General features: G+C 35.1%; 1 protein-coding gene and 1 long non-coding RNA gene across 2 annotated transcripts; both read right to left on the reverse strand.

The window, feature by feature from the left end:
- Positions 1-307: 307 nt before the first annotated feature.
- Positions 308-4,100, reverse strand: LOC126965121 (signal peptidase complex catalytic subunit SEC11A). Its single transcript, XM_050808588.1, has 4 exons — positions 3,882-4,100; positions 3,537-3,796; positions 2,182-2,359; positions 308-465 (listed from the first exon to the last, which is right to left on the reverse strand). Exons 1-4 carry the CDS (start codon positions 3,927-3,929, stop codon positions 415-417), a joined length of 537 nt encoding a protein of 178 aa, XP_050664545.1. The 5' UTR covers positions 3,930-4,100; the 3' UTR covers positions 308-414.
- Positions 4,101-12,620: 8,520 nt separating this feature from the next.
- Positions 12,621-13,347, reverse strand: LOC126965173 (uncharacterized). Its single transcript, XR_007729495.1, has 2 exons — positions 13,173-13,347; positions 12,621-12,817 (listed from the first exon to the last, which is right to left on the reverse strand). It is a non-coding gene; the product is annotated as an uncharacterized LOC126965173 (long non-coding RNA).
- Positions 13,348-13,505: the final 158 nt, after the last annotated feature.

Raw genomic sequence — 13,505 nt, forward strand, 5'->3', positions numbered from 1 at the left:
CTGAGAGATAGTAGTTAATATCGCATTACACAATAAAGCATTTTGTTTCCATACCATTAAATACTTATTTTTTATATTTCAGAAACTATTATGTTATTTATAATTAAACATTGAAAGACTATCTGTCTGCTGTCACTACGTTTTTTGAAACATCCTGTGTGTTTATATGAATATGTCATTATGACGAAACGGGCATGAAATGTACGCTCCCTGCTTATTGGTTTAAGTAAATTTTTGTATATAATTACACAGTAAATTGTGTAATTTACATATAAATCCAGATCATTGAAAATAAATTTGTCACATATTTAGAGAGAACACCATTTAATCAGAATGTTAAATACAGCCGCACACAGTCCATTGGAAATACTTAAGAGATTGATTCCACTCTTTCAAACAATATTCTTTATAGTGTCACTCCCTATGCACTAACACATAAACAGCTAGACAAGCCAAAACCGCAAACTGAAACAAAAAAGATAATATTCTTAAGTCGACATAGACAAAAGACATTGGTTTATTCAAAAAAAAGTGTGTGTGTCCTTAAGTATATAGCACACAAGAAGTTATACTTCTTTGGCCTGACAAAGCAAAAATCCTTAAAATTATTTATTCCTCATGCTATTCTATTTTTGTAGAAAGAACTATATTGTAAAAATCTTGCAACAATGGCTTTGACAATTAATTATTAAATAACGAATACAGCTGTACAGGCTTGAACCCTTTGCCTATCCTAATAATGGATGAAGAAACCAAAAAATAATAATGAACGACACAAACATCAGAAAAGTTTAGGAACCAACTTCGACCTGTTAGTTTTGTGTTACAGTGATGCGTGCGCATCTTAAAATTTCACTCTCATAAAGTTTTCATAACAAACCTAAAGAAGTATAACTTCAAAACATTTTCTTCAGCTCACACAATATGTTGTGACCGAGGGACATAAGTCTACTATATAAGGGTGATCTTATTTGACCAAATTGTTTGTCAAACTAGCACACAATCTTTAATTCCATTGCGTGTTATTTTCCTTAACCTTATTTTCCTATACCATAATAGTGTCCAATAAATGTACATTAGAATTTAAAATATGATCCATTTTTAACTGACTTCTAAAAGGAGGAGGTTCTCAATTCAATTGGTATATTTTTTTAAGGAAGTACATTGATTATGCTGAGATTTATGATCCTATTTTGGTGATTCTACTTTAGTTTGATGCGGAATGTTTGCCGTTTGGTCCCATAAAAATTTGGCATAGTTTGTGCCTGTAGTTTTCATTTTATGAATATTTTTGTTTACATAGATGATGTTTTTATAGTATGATTGTGTACTGCTTTTTAGGAGTTTTCATTAAGATTGATTATACATTATTTTTACTAACCCGTTTGCAGATAGGATCTTACCTCTTCACAGCTAACAAATGTTCTTCACTATATTTCAGTGTCTCACAAGAACATGATAGCTTAGTCTAGAACCAAATAGCCTAAGCGGGCAGGCACCAACTTAAAGCTCTATCAATAGTTAATACAAATAATAGTATTTTATTGAAATTAAAGGTATAAGATATGCATTAGAGGTGTATTAAATTAAATCTTTAGTAAGTTATTTAAGACTCTTCAGTATTCAAATTCCGTTTTTTTAAGCATAGTTTTTTTTTATTCAAAACCAGTTTTCAATTGCTTCAAACATTGCTATTAAATTTTACTCCAGATATGGTATGTGATCACCTACCAGAAGAATCAAGAAAGTATTGAATGAACATACATGACAATTCAAAAACGCAAACACATTAGGATGTGACGGGCAACAAACCAGGGCTCTTTATTAAAAGCCAACAGTTCACCTAGTGCCACAAACTCTTAAAATTTATCTGATTAAATTATTGATTTCTCCACAGTGTGGTTTTCAAGGAACTTTCTTACAAGTACAACCAAGCTGTGGAATGAAATTCCTTGTGTAGTGTTTCCATAACTATATGACCTTTAAAAAAAGCATGTACACATTTCTAAAGGGCTGGCTACACTCATGTGAGTCCTCTGGTGTTGCAAGAGAATGTGGGAGGTGGTGATCACTTTTTACCTTTGTTTGTCCTCTTTTCCATTAAAAACCAAAAACTTTTCCCCAATTGAGTAATAGCCACTAGATTTGATGAAAATTTGAAAATATTACCTAGCTACATACCTTAAACTTAGGATATTCATTCATATATATTGTGACCATTCCTACATATGGCAAAAAGCCTCTTGCTCGACCAACAACATCCTTCTTAGTTAACCAAAGTTGGCCTTGTGCATATAAACCTCTGTCATCTACACTGTTGTTGTCACCTTTGGTTAAAAATTTTACAGTACCATTATTCCTGGAATGCAACAAGTTTTCTTGTGTAATAATTTTAATAATATAATAGTATAAATTATATACTATAATGTTAACACCAGGAACAGACATAAACTTATGATGCCTACTACTCAGCTAAGTCGAGTTAGTAAGTCTTTTGTGGAGCGATGATTTTACAACAAGATCCCAGAAAATGTTCAAAACAAAAGTATAACGTTATTCAAAAGAATTGTTAAAAAATGTTTGTGTGGTAAAGGTTACTATAACATAAATGACTGTCTTAATGATACCACAGATTGGGAATGGAGTGACCGCCCTCAGGCTATTAAATAATAAGTTTAATTGTACAATATTACTTTGTAAACATATTTATTCGATGAAAATAAAAGCCCGCTGAGTTTGTTGCGTCCATTCTTCTCAGGTCTGAGGCATTCATTTTGGAATGGGTGGTAGTTTTTTGACTTTCAATATGTGATGTCACATACTAATTTGAATTTGAATATAATAGTAATTAAGTTTGTATTTCAGTATTATAAGTTTGCATGCCTTATGGTTAACCCATAAGAGCACCTATTAATTATAAACCCATAACACCGTGTTACCTTATCCTGCAAATAAAGATGATTTCATTTGAATTCTTAAAGTTTTACAATTATATTTGAATACTACACATACTGAATATTAATGATATTACTGAATTTAAGTAAAGAAATTCATTTAATCTTAATTACTAACTGGTAAAAGCTTTCAATTATTGACATGATAGACAATTCTCTGCAACATAAGGTCTACTGTGGGCCTATTATGTGAAGTTAATTGACATGATGCATTGTGACAATGCCTTTGAAATTTAACAATTAGAGAACCATAATGACTTTTAAAGTATATTCTTGGTTCAAAAAAAAATAGAACATGGAAGTAAACTAATGTTTAGTAAAATAAAACATCCAATTTTCAATTGTTAGGGTATTGTTAAGTTTGTAAAATTTAAGTGCAAACATGTATGCTTGAGAAATACTCCGAAAGTGACTCAAAAGATTTATAAAACCAATGCCAATGTTCAATAACATACAATATTCAATTTCATAAATGTTATGTGTATAGATAGCCTGTTAAATCCAATTATAAATGATATTATTATAATCAGTAGTAATTAGAACTTATTGATTTGTGACGATATTTTTAAATATTTAGCTTACTTTTCATGCAATTTCAGTACTCTGTGAACAATTGGAATGTCGCGGCCTTCCACCTTGAAGACTACGATTTCACCTACGCGCACTGGTTCTTCAGGGTAATTTGTAAGGAAAAGAAGATCTCCTCTATGAAAAGCTGGTTCCATACTTCCAGACAGCACAACAACAATCGGACTTTCACTCCCTGTGACTACCATCAAGCCTTTCCATATCATCAAAGCGGATGATACTATCATACCAAAACTAAGTACTTGGTAAATAAACTGAAATTAAACAAATAATTGTTATAAAACCGGTGGCGGTCGCGTCAATTTCATTCTATATTGTTATTGTTAAATGAAAGCTAACCTGCCGCTTATTCATACGCTTCACATCATCAAATAAACTGTCCAACATTTTTACAGAAAATTATTAACGTATACTTTAGAAGCCCTTAAAGTTTCGTGTCTTCCAAAAGTGTGCACTTTATACTTATAAAGTTAATATGTTTAAAAATGCAGAAAAAGTACCTAACCAAATTCGTACACAATCGGCAATCCACGTCAGTTCCAACTTGACTTCCCAACGGACCTCAGATTACATCAAAGATCATACAGACTAGAGCTATACTATATATTCTGTAGGCTCTTAGTGCGCAAATCTTTCATGATAAAATATATATACTCGATTTACGATTGGGAAGTTGACACCGATTCTATGATTTTTGAAATTTTGTGCCTGTCTGTAGTTGTCAGCTATAGCTGAATCAGCAGCGGCATCTGGATCGTCCACCGAAAACAAAATCTGCCACCACGGGTACGATGCAAAAAGAGCGGCAAAAAGCGCCACACGCGGTGACAACCTAAAAAGAGAAGCCGTGTAAGCATGTGGTCATCACGGTGCTCTATATCAAGCAGTGGTCCGTTGACCCCGAAGGAGGATCAATAAAACGAGAAAATATTTTTTTTTGTAATAAGCAAAGTTCGGTTAGTCACTGACATTGACAAAGATAGGCAATATGCCAGCAGGTAGCCGTCAGGATTTGAGTCAAACAGAACAACAGTGTAGGTGTATTATATTCCACGTCTGGGATTCACGCCAGCACAGCACGTCAGCTAAAGACCAGTTGTCTCATCTGTGTGTGAATAGGTCTCCCCCACATGTTCGGTGGTTGAGAGCCCAGTCATTCAGCGTGGAGGCAGAGTACTGAATAGCTCCAGCATAAACTATGGAGGAGATCCATAAATAAGAATAACAAATCTAAATGAGCACTGCATACCAATTATTAATATTTGTCGATATAAATAATATCATCATCCTAGTATTAATCACTAGATCATCTGGCTAATGAGAGCTGTCGAATGATCATTCATGTTGTACAATGAAAATCATATGAAAAATATATTCTTATTTCTTAGAATCTTCTTACTCCAGGAATTTTATTTTCGTATCCGGAATGTTGTTGCAATGTATGATACAACGCTAAAAAAAAAGAGTAAATCAACAATCGCTTTTTTTATAATAATATGTAGGAGTTACGTAGGAATAAATAAGTCTTTAGACAAAAGCATCACAAATAATATATGTGATGTGAAATTATTGTTAAAAACTATTGTTGTTGTTGGCGGTGAAGAATTTGTTTTGTTTTAAATAATTTTACAGTTTATGGGCATTCGAAATAAACACATTTAACTATGAAGATAATTTAATTACAGGTATTCAAAGTTGGCGATTCGTCTCAATCGTTCATTTATTGGTTCCGCTACCCTACTCACTACATAAAAGGTCTGCCTGTTCATAATAATTAAATTATTGGTAATCAGATAGTTAAAAACAAGCAAGGCCACAGAAGAGTCGAGAGTAAACCTCCTTGATGGCAGCCAATATTAGACATTTCTTCCATTCCTAATTTTGGGCTAGAAAAAAAAAAGGCGGGAAGTTTAGAAGTAGGCGGACGTCCTTTTTTGGCAAAACTTTTGAAAGTTAAATTAATTTGATATTATAGGATCAGTTAAGTTGTAAGGTGTATATATAAGTAGTTAGTGTTTATTATTTATAGTTTTAGTTTTTTTCTCTTCAACTGGTAAGTCATTTTATTGTATTATATGTAAATAGAAATTTTCTCTTGGCGTCCATGTTGGAGCCCGAAGACCCTGGAGGGGCATCCCTCCAGGTGTCTCATGTAGTCACAATAGATGCGTCGGGAATGGAAACGGAAAGTTCAATTATAGATACGGACTGTTCGGAAAACACGAAATCAATTAAAAGAAAGAGAATCTCAGATAGAAATCAAAGGAAGAGAAAAAATCACAGATATAAGGGTCCATCAGATTCCCAATACTCTCCCAATGATTTGAAGGATAATGTTATTCCTAACATGCTTGAGTCTAATGATAAAAACACCGAAATCCACCATAATGAGGTTGTTCAGTCTAATAATATCACAAGTAACCCTCGTTCTGCTCGGTCACTTTACCACGCGTCAGACCCTGCGCCTTATGTTGTCCATGTTCAAAAAATCTTACTACCAAATCAAACCGGATCTATTCACCCAGTACAATTTGGATTTTTCCTTAAAAAAAGTTTGATAAAAAACATTGTAGAGGGAAGCATCAAAAAGATTGGAAGGAATAGGTTGTCTTTACAATTTAAAACATTTCAAGATGCTAACACATTTCTAGATCACAAATCTCTTGATGTTAATAAATACAAAGCATTTATTCCGGCCTTCACTATCACCCGCATGGGAATTGTGAGAGGTGTGCCATGTGACTGGGATGAGAAAGATATTATAGAAAATATTGAGCTTCCGCAGAACTGTGGAAGCATTTTGAAAGTTCGGAGATTAAACCGAAAGGTATATGATGGAGAGACACCCAAGTTCATTCCAACTGAGACCGTAGTTTTAACCTTTGACGGGAAGGTGTTACCTCCCAGGGTCTTTATATGTTTCAATTCCTTATCTGTAGAGCTTTATATTTTCCCCACGCTGCAATGTTTTAATTGTTGCCGTTTTGGTCACACCAAAATGCAATGCAGAGGCACTCCAAGGTGTTACAAATGTGGTGACAACCACTCAGGTATAAGCTGTGAGACTGAAAGGAATGATGCTGTCTGTATCTTATGTTCTGGTTCCCATTTCGCAACCGACAAAAAGTGCCCGGAGTATGCTAGACAAAAAGCTATTAAGGAAACAATGGCTAGAAACTCTATATCTTATTCAGAAGCCAGTAAAGTCCATCCACCAGTTTCGAAATCTTATGCTGACGTTCTTGCTTCTGCTTCATCGGCCCCTACTGGTCCAACTATTACGTATTCCAACCCCAATAATTTAACAAGCCTTTCTACGAGTCCCACACAGTCATATAGGAAAACAGTATTCTTGAAACCCAAAGTTCGTCCCAGAAATTCTAGTAAGGGATATGATCAAAAAGCGCATGCAGAGCTTATCCAAGATTACAGCAACATTTCTTCCTTTTCTACAGGTTGTCTCAAAAATTACAATGATTTGTCAGAAATAATAACAAAGGATCTCATCATTTCTATCATTCAGTACCTTTCACAATCTAATATAATTAAAATACCGTCCAACGATGCTGCTACTTTGAAAAGTTTTTTAAATCATGGCCAGTCAGGACCATCCACAAAACCAGTCTCTAGTGATTCAGTGGAATTGCCGGAGTATTAATAGTAAAAAAAGTGACCTAATTTATTTATTGAATAGTTACAAACCATTTGCAGTCTCTCTTCAAGAGACTTGGCTTCGTCCCGGATTCAATTTTAGAATTCCAGGACATATCTGTCTTAGAGAAGACAGAACAGATGGGTATGGTGGAGTTGCACTAATTCTTAGAGGAGGTGTGCCCTTTGTCCACATACCCATCCCTAATCACAGTGATAAATTTTCCATTATTGCTGCTAGTGTAAATAATATTTGTTTTGTAAATATGTATATACCTCACCCTTCCACTGAAGTCTTTGATGATATTTGTAGCATTCTATCTTCACTCCCGCGCCCTATTTTAGTCATGGGAGATTTCAATGCACAACATTCTATGTGGGGAAGTTCTAAGTCTGATCATTATGGGGCTAGAATCTTAGACATCTTAGATGATAATAATTTATGCCTTCTAAACTCTGGCTGTTCTACTAGAAGGTCACAGCCCCATGAGGGTATTAGTGCACCAGACCTAACCCTGTGTAGTCCCTCCCTTGCCCCTACATTAAACTGGTGGCCTCTATCGTCTTCATATGGAAGTGATCACTTTCCACTAATTGTATCATTTCCTCAAAAAATTAGCGAAAAGTTGTCAAAGTCTCCTTCCCGGTTAAAATATAAACTTAAGGATGCTAACTGGTCATTATATAGAGATAAAGTTCAACAAAATTTATCAACCATACCTCCACTAAAAGATAGCAATAATCATCTTTGTAATGAAGCTTTTACACAGGCCCTACTACAGGCTGCTGAGGAAGTTTTTCCTATTAAAAATAATAATGGCAATGGGTATATTCCATCACCTCCTTGGTGGGACAGTGAGTGTTCTGCTGCGATAGCTGAGAGAAAGATAGCTGAAAAAAATTACAGAGAGAATTCTACATCACAAAATTTTAATGTTCTTTGTAATATTATATCTAAAACACGTAAATTATTAAAACAAAAAAGATTCAATGGCTGGAAATCTTTTTGTGCCTCAATTTCACCAGACATTTCTCCATCTGAAGTTTGGCAAAATATTCGTAGATTCAGATCCTCTTTTAAACCTCCAAGGTCTCCTCTTATGGATAGCAGTACAGTTGATTTGTTTCTTGACAGATTAGCTCCACCATTTGTCCCATCTATAGATAATATGTCTTCTAACTCACAGCTTTCTCTCCTCCCCCAGCATGATAGTAGCAATTCATTCATTTCCTTTAGCCTTTCAGAACTCAAAGGGGTTCTTTCAAAACTAAGGGACTCAGCCCCTGGTTGTGATGGAATTCCATATTCCTTTTTTCAAAACCTGAATGATTCCTGCCTTTCTTATTTTCTCAGTTTAATTAATTCAATCTTAACATCAGGTAATATTCCTCCATCATGGAAAATCCATGAAGTTATCCCAATACACAAGCCCAACAAACCAATTAATGATCCATCATCATACAGACCAATTGCATTAGCTCCAGTTATGTCCAAAATTTCTGAACATTTAATTAAAACTAGACTAGACTGGTTTATTGAGAGTAAGGGGTTACTATCACCAAACCAGTTTGGATTTAGGAAAGGCAGGAGTACAATGGATAGTCTCAGTATTTTTATGACAGACTTAAGATTGGCATTTTCTTACAATAAGTCTGTGTTAGCGGCATTCTTAGATGTGTCGGCAGCCTATGATAATGTCAACCTTTCAATTCTGAAACAAAAAATGACTAATTTGAATATCCCACAAATTTTTATAAGCTTCACAATCAATCTTCTCTCTGGTAGAATGCTTAAAGTAATATCAGGAGACTCCTACCAATCCCGTATTGCCTGGAAAGGTTTACCTCAGGGCTCAGTTTTAAGTCCTTTACTTTACAATATATATTCTCATGATCTGGAAGCCTCCCTTAAGGGTAAAGTTAACACACTCCAATATGCAGATGATTTACTCCTCTATGTGTCTGGTGATTCTGTAGACAACATGTCTGATACTATGACACATTCCCTTAAGTTATTAAAAGTCTGGCTTGACAATAACACTTTAAGCCTTTCGGTTCCTAAAAGTATTATAGTCTTATTCTCACGTATGAGACTTCCTCCAGCAGTATCTGTATTTTATAATAACATTAGAATTCCCACTAAAAGTGAAGCAACATTTCTTGGGGTAATTTTAGACTCAAGACTTACAGGAAGCCCTCATTGCTACTATATAAGTGCCAAATGTGAGAAGATTATAAACATACTGCGTTGTCTCTCTGGAGTTTGGTGGGGAGCCCATCCTTTCTCTCTAAAGCTTCTATATAATGCTCTAATAAGAAGCATTTTAGACTATGGAACATTTATACTTGAACCCTGTAATGCAGTAGCTCTCCATAAGTTAGACATTATCCAGTCTAAGGCTCTGAGAATAATTGCGGGAGCTATGCGGTCGAGCCCTATTAACGCTTTGCAGGTGGAATGTTCTGAAGCCCCCCTGCACCTCAGACGTCAATTTCTTTGTGACAGGTTCCTGTTTAGAGCATTACAAGTTTATACTCATCCTCTTTACTATAAGTTACGGTCTCTGTTGGAATGTATGGATTATTCGTACTGGGCTCATAAATCGCCGCCATGCCTTATTGTTAGTCTCCAAAAATACTTAGCTCTTCAAGCTCCAACACATAGATCACAATTTCTTCCTATATTTTGTGTTAACTATGATGCATTAATTTTAAATCCATCTATTTTGTTTGACTTTGGTGTTTGTAAACAAGATCCTTCTGCCAATGCCAAATTTATGGATATTATTGACAGTGACAGCCGATGGAAACATTGCCATTTAGTTTTTAGTGATTCTTCCAAACCCGGTCCTGAGAAGTGTGTGGGAGTTGGCATTTTTCATCAACAGTTTGGCATTGTACAGAAAATAAAATTGCCTCCAGAGACTTCAGTATTTACTGGAGAATGTTTTGGTCTGCTTAAGTCTCTGGAATACATTTTAATCATGAAATTAAAAAACACAATAATTTTTACCGACGCTAAAAGTGCCCTACAAGCCTTGGACAGATTTCCTTTTAGCAGTAACAATCATCCAGTCATTATTGCATGTCGTGATTTATTGTATCAATGTTGTAGCAAAAATTACACAGTTTCCTTTGCTTGGATTCCGGGGCACTCAGGAGTCTTTGGCAATACCAAGGCTGATAGCCTTGCCAAAGCTGCGGTCAATGACGGAGATCTGGTTCCGTACCAAAACTTTTGTTGTGATTTGGCCCTCCTTCCTAAATCCCAGTTATTCAACTCTTGGACACATATGTGGCTTTCTTCAAGTCAGACTAAAGGTCGATATTACAGCACGATCCAGGTGGATATACCTACTAAACCGTGGTTTTCAAATCTGACGTTTGGTAAAGCTACCACTTCGACTCTTATTCGTATGAGGCTGGGCCATGCATGCATTCCCTTGCATCTGGCAAGGCTTAACCTTTTGCCTAGTGATATATGTGAGTGTGGCAATGACGTTGGGGATTTTAATCATATATTCTTTGCCTGTCCTCGACATGACCGTTCCGCTTTTATTTCCTCGCTTTTGTACATTAAAATTCCTTTTCCTACTTCAATTTCTGTCCTTTTATCTAATATAAATATTGATGTATATAGAATTTTAGCTAGTTTTATTTTTCTTAACGATATAAAATTATAACCATTTATGTACTTATATACTAAATTTACCTGATCCTTTTCCAAATTCCGTTCCAATTCTCAATCCAATGACACACTTCCTCACCTTTTTGTATGGCTGACGCACAAACCGTGCAGGCCAATAAATGGCGCAAAAAAAAAAAAAAAAAAAAATTTGGGCTACTTTAAATGTAGCATGAAATATACTCATTAAGGCTTTTGTATATGACAACAAGAGGTTTTCTCCGTGTAACTGTTCTTTATTGAGTGAATATAAATGAACAAAAAAAATATGTTATTTATTGGACTTTATATTTTAGTTTGAACGTTTGAAATTATTTTTATATATATATATATATATATATATATATATTATATCGGCGCAAATACAACAACACGAATTGAAAACACGTGCACGTGCACCGAGCCTCATAAATACAGCCGCACGGTCGACACTTCAGTCGGTCGTGCTCGGGCTGTCGTACGGTACGGACCTCTCTGGGACGTCGTAACGCTGCCTGTTGAATAAACGAAAGTAATAAAATACTTACTCGTGTAGTTTTCTTTGGAAGAACCAATGACTCATCTTCAGCAAGATAGCAATTGTGATGTCAACAGTAATGACGTCACACCTTTTAAAAACAATACAGAGGTTCTTTCCTAACAGATGCACTACTCAGAAAAACTTTCTATACTTGCAGGTCAACAAGAACCTACGAGAATCTGCGAGGACTCTGCGAGAACCTCCGAAACCTCTACGAGAACCTCCGAATCCCCTACGAGAATCTTCGAGAACTTTACGAGAATCTTCGAGAACTTTACGAGAACCTTCGACAACCTACGGTTACAATAACAGTCGATAAGAACTAACGAGAATCTATAAGAATCCACTACAACTTACAAATACCAACCAAACTGGTGCAGAGCGCGCACCGCCTGTCAGAATGGCCGTATCGGCGCAAATACTACAACACGAATTGAAAACACGTGCACGTGCAACGAGCCTCATAAATACAGCCGCACGGTCTCGCACCGCTCTGTGGTCGTGCTCGGGCTGTCATACGGTACGGACCTCTCTGGGACGTCGTAACGCTGCCTGCTGAATATACGAAAGTAATAAAATACTCGTGTAGTTTTCTTTGGAAGAACCAATTACAATTGTGATGTCAACAGTAATGACGTCACACCTTTTAAAAACAATACAGAGGTTCTTTCCTCGTCATATATATATATATATATATATATATGAGATTTCCACGTATATAGTCACTCATCACGATATCATCTCTGGAACCGTAAGCCGTAGAGATTTGAAATTTGGTAGGAATATTCCTTTCGCCGAGTAGAAGTCACCTAAGAACGGATTTTACGAAATTCCACCTGCAATTTTTTATTATGAACAGAACAACATCTGTCGGGTCACCTAGTAATGTTTTAATAGATGAAAAAAAATCTCAAATTGAAGCCTTTTTTGTTTGAATTTTTGTAACTACTTCTAAACGGCATTGAATTTTAGTATTTTTCTTTCGCCTAAATTATTGACTATTATTTTTCACAAAGTGTACGATTGGCGAAAGGTTAAATATATCTATTCCTTGAATCCCGAATTTTCTTTACCAAAATATCTTTTTGGCTTATTATGTCACTACATAAAAGCGGACATCAACTTAACTTTGTATGACAGCTTTTGTCAACTTATAAATGTGGCTAAATTGGACTTTTGTGTTTTTAATTTCAAATTTGACTAAATATATTAACATTCGAAAAAGATTTCAATACTTTTAATGTTAAGTTTTATCATACTTTTTGAGCATGAATATTAAATCCTTTAGTGGTGAAATCAGCCTCGAGGAAATGATTCGAGCAAATGACACTCGACTTATTTGGTTTGTAAAATTCTTGACATCTCTCTTTTGGTACGAACTGGCGCCAATGCTCTCTCATTATCTCCTGTACAGTAAAGCTGAAAAAGATTAGCTTTTACAAAATTGCGGTGTAAATAAAGTATTTAATGATACGTCTGTTATATCCTGTAACTTGCACTAATTTGTAATTGATGGCGTACTTGTAATCCGTTCACATTCACCGGCAAGAGTTTTTGTACACAAAGTACAATACATTTTATAATCATTGTTCTCTGGGCGACCTTTTAGTTTTAATTACTGACTTTGTACTGGTCACGTCCTGTCATCTGTCTATTTCTGACAAGCGGTTGAGAAAGGGATATAAATACTTGTCAATAATTTGATGCAAAAATATTCGTTTTACTAAATTACTTAAGCTTGCAAACCAATCTTACATAAATAAAATAAACTTACTGGTGAAAAGTCACACCATCTTTCTTTGCGTCGTTAGCGCTAACTAGTTTCTACTATATTTCAGAAACATATTCACATCAACACTTCTCTTTTTTTTTAATTCATTTTGATGTGTAAGGGTTTAATATCAATTTTACAATGTCGTCACTCGTGTTCGCTATTTGAAAGCGCCTAGATAGGTTTTTACGTGACATCATACTAGCAAACGTAGTAGTTACGTTTATAGATAACTGTATACAAATACGATTGCGTCTAATTGAAATGATTTCTTTTAGTTCTTTATTAACAGCAATTTAAAGCGCTAAAATTCACGAATATAAAACTCATTCGTGT

This window comes from Leptidea sinapis, chromosome 6, assembly GCF_905404315.1.
Source record: "Leptidea sinapis chromosome 6, ilLepSina1.1, whole genome shotgun sequence".
NCBI lineage: Eukaryota > Metazoa > Arthropoda > Insecta > Lepidoptera > Pieridae > Leptidea > Leptidea sinapis.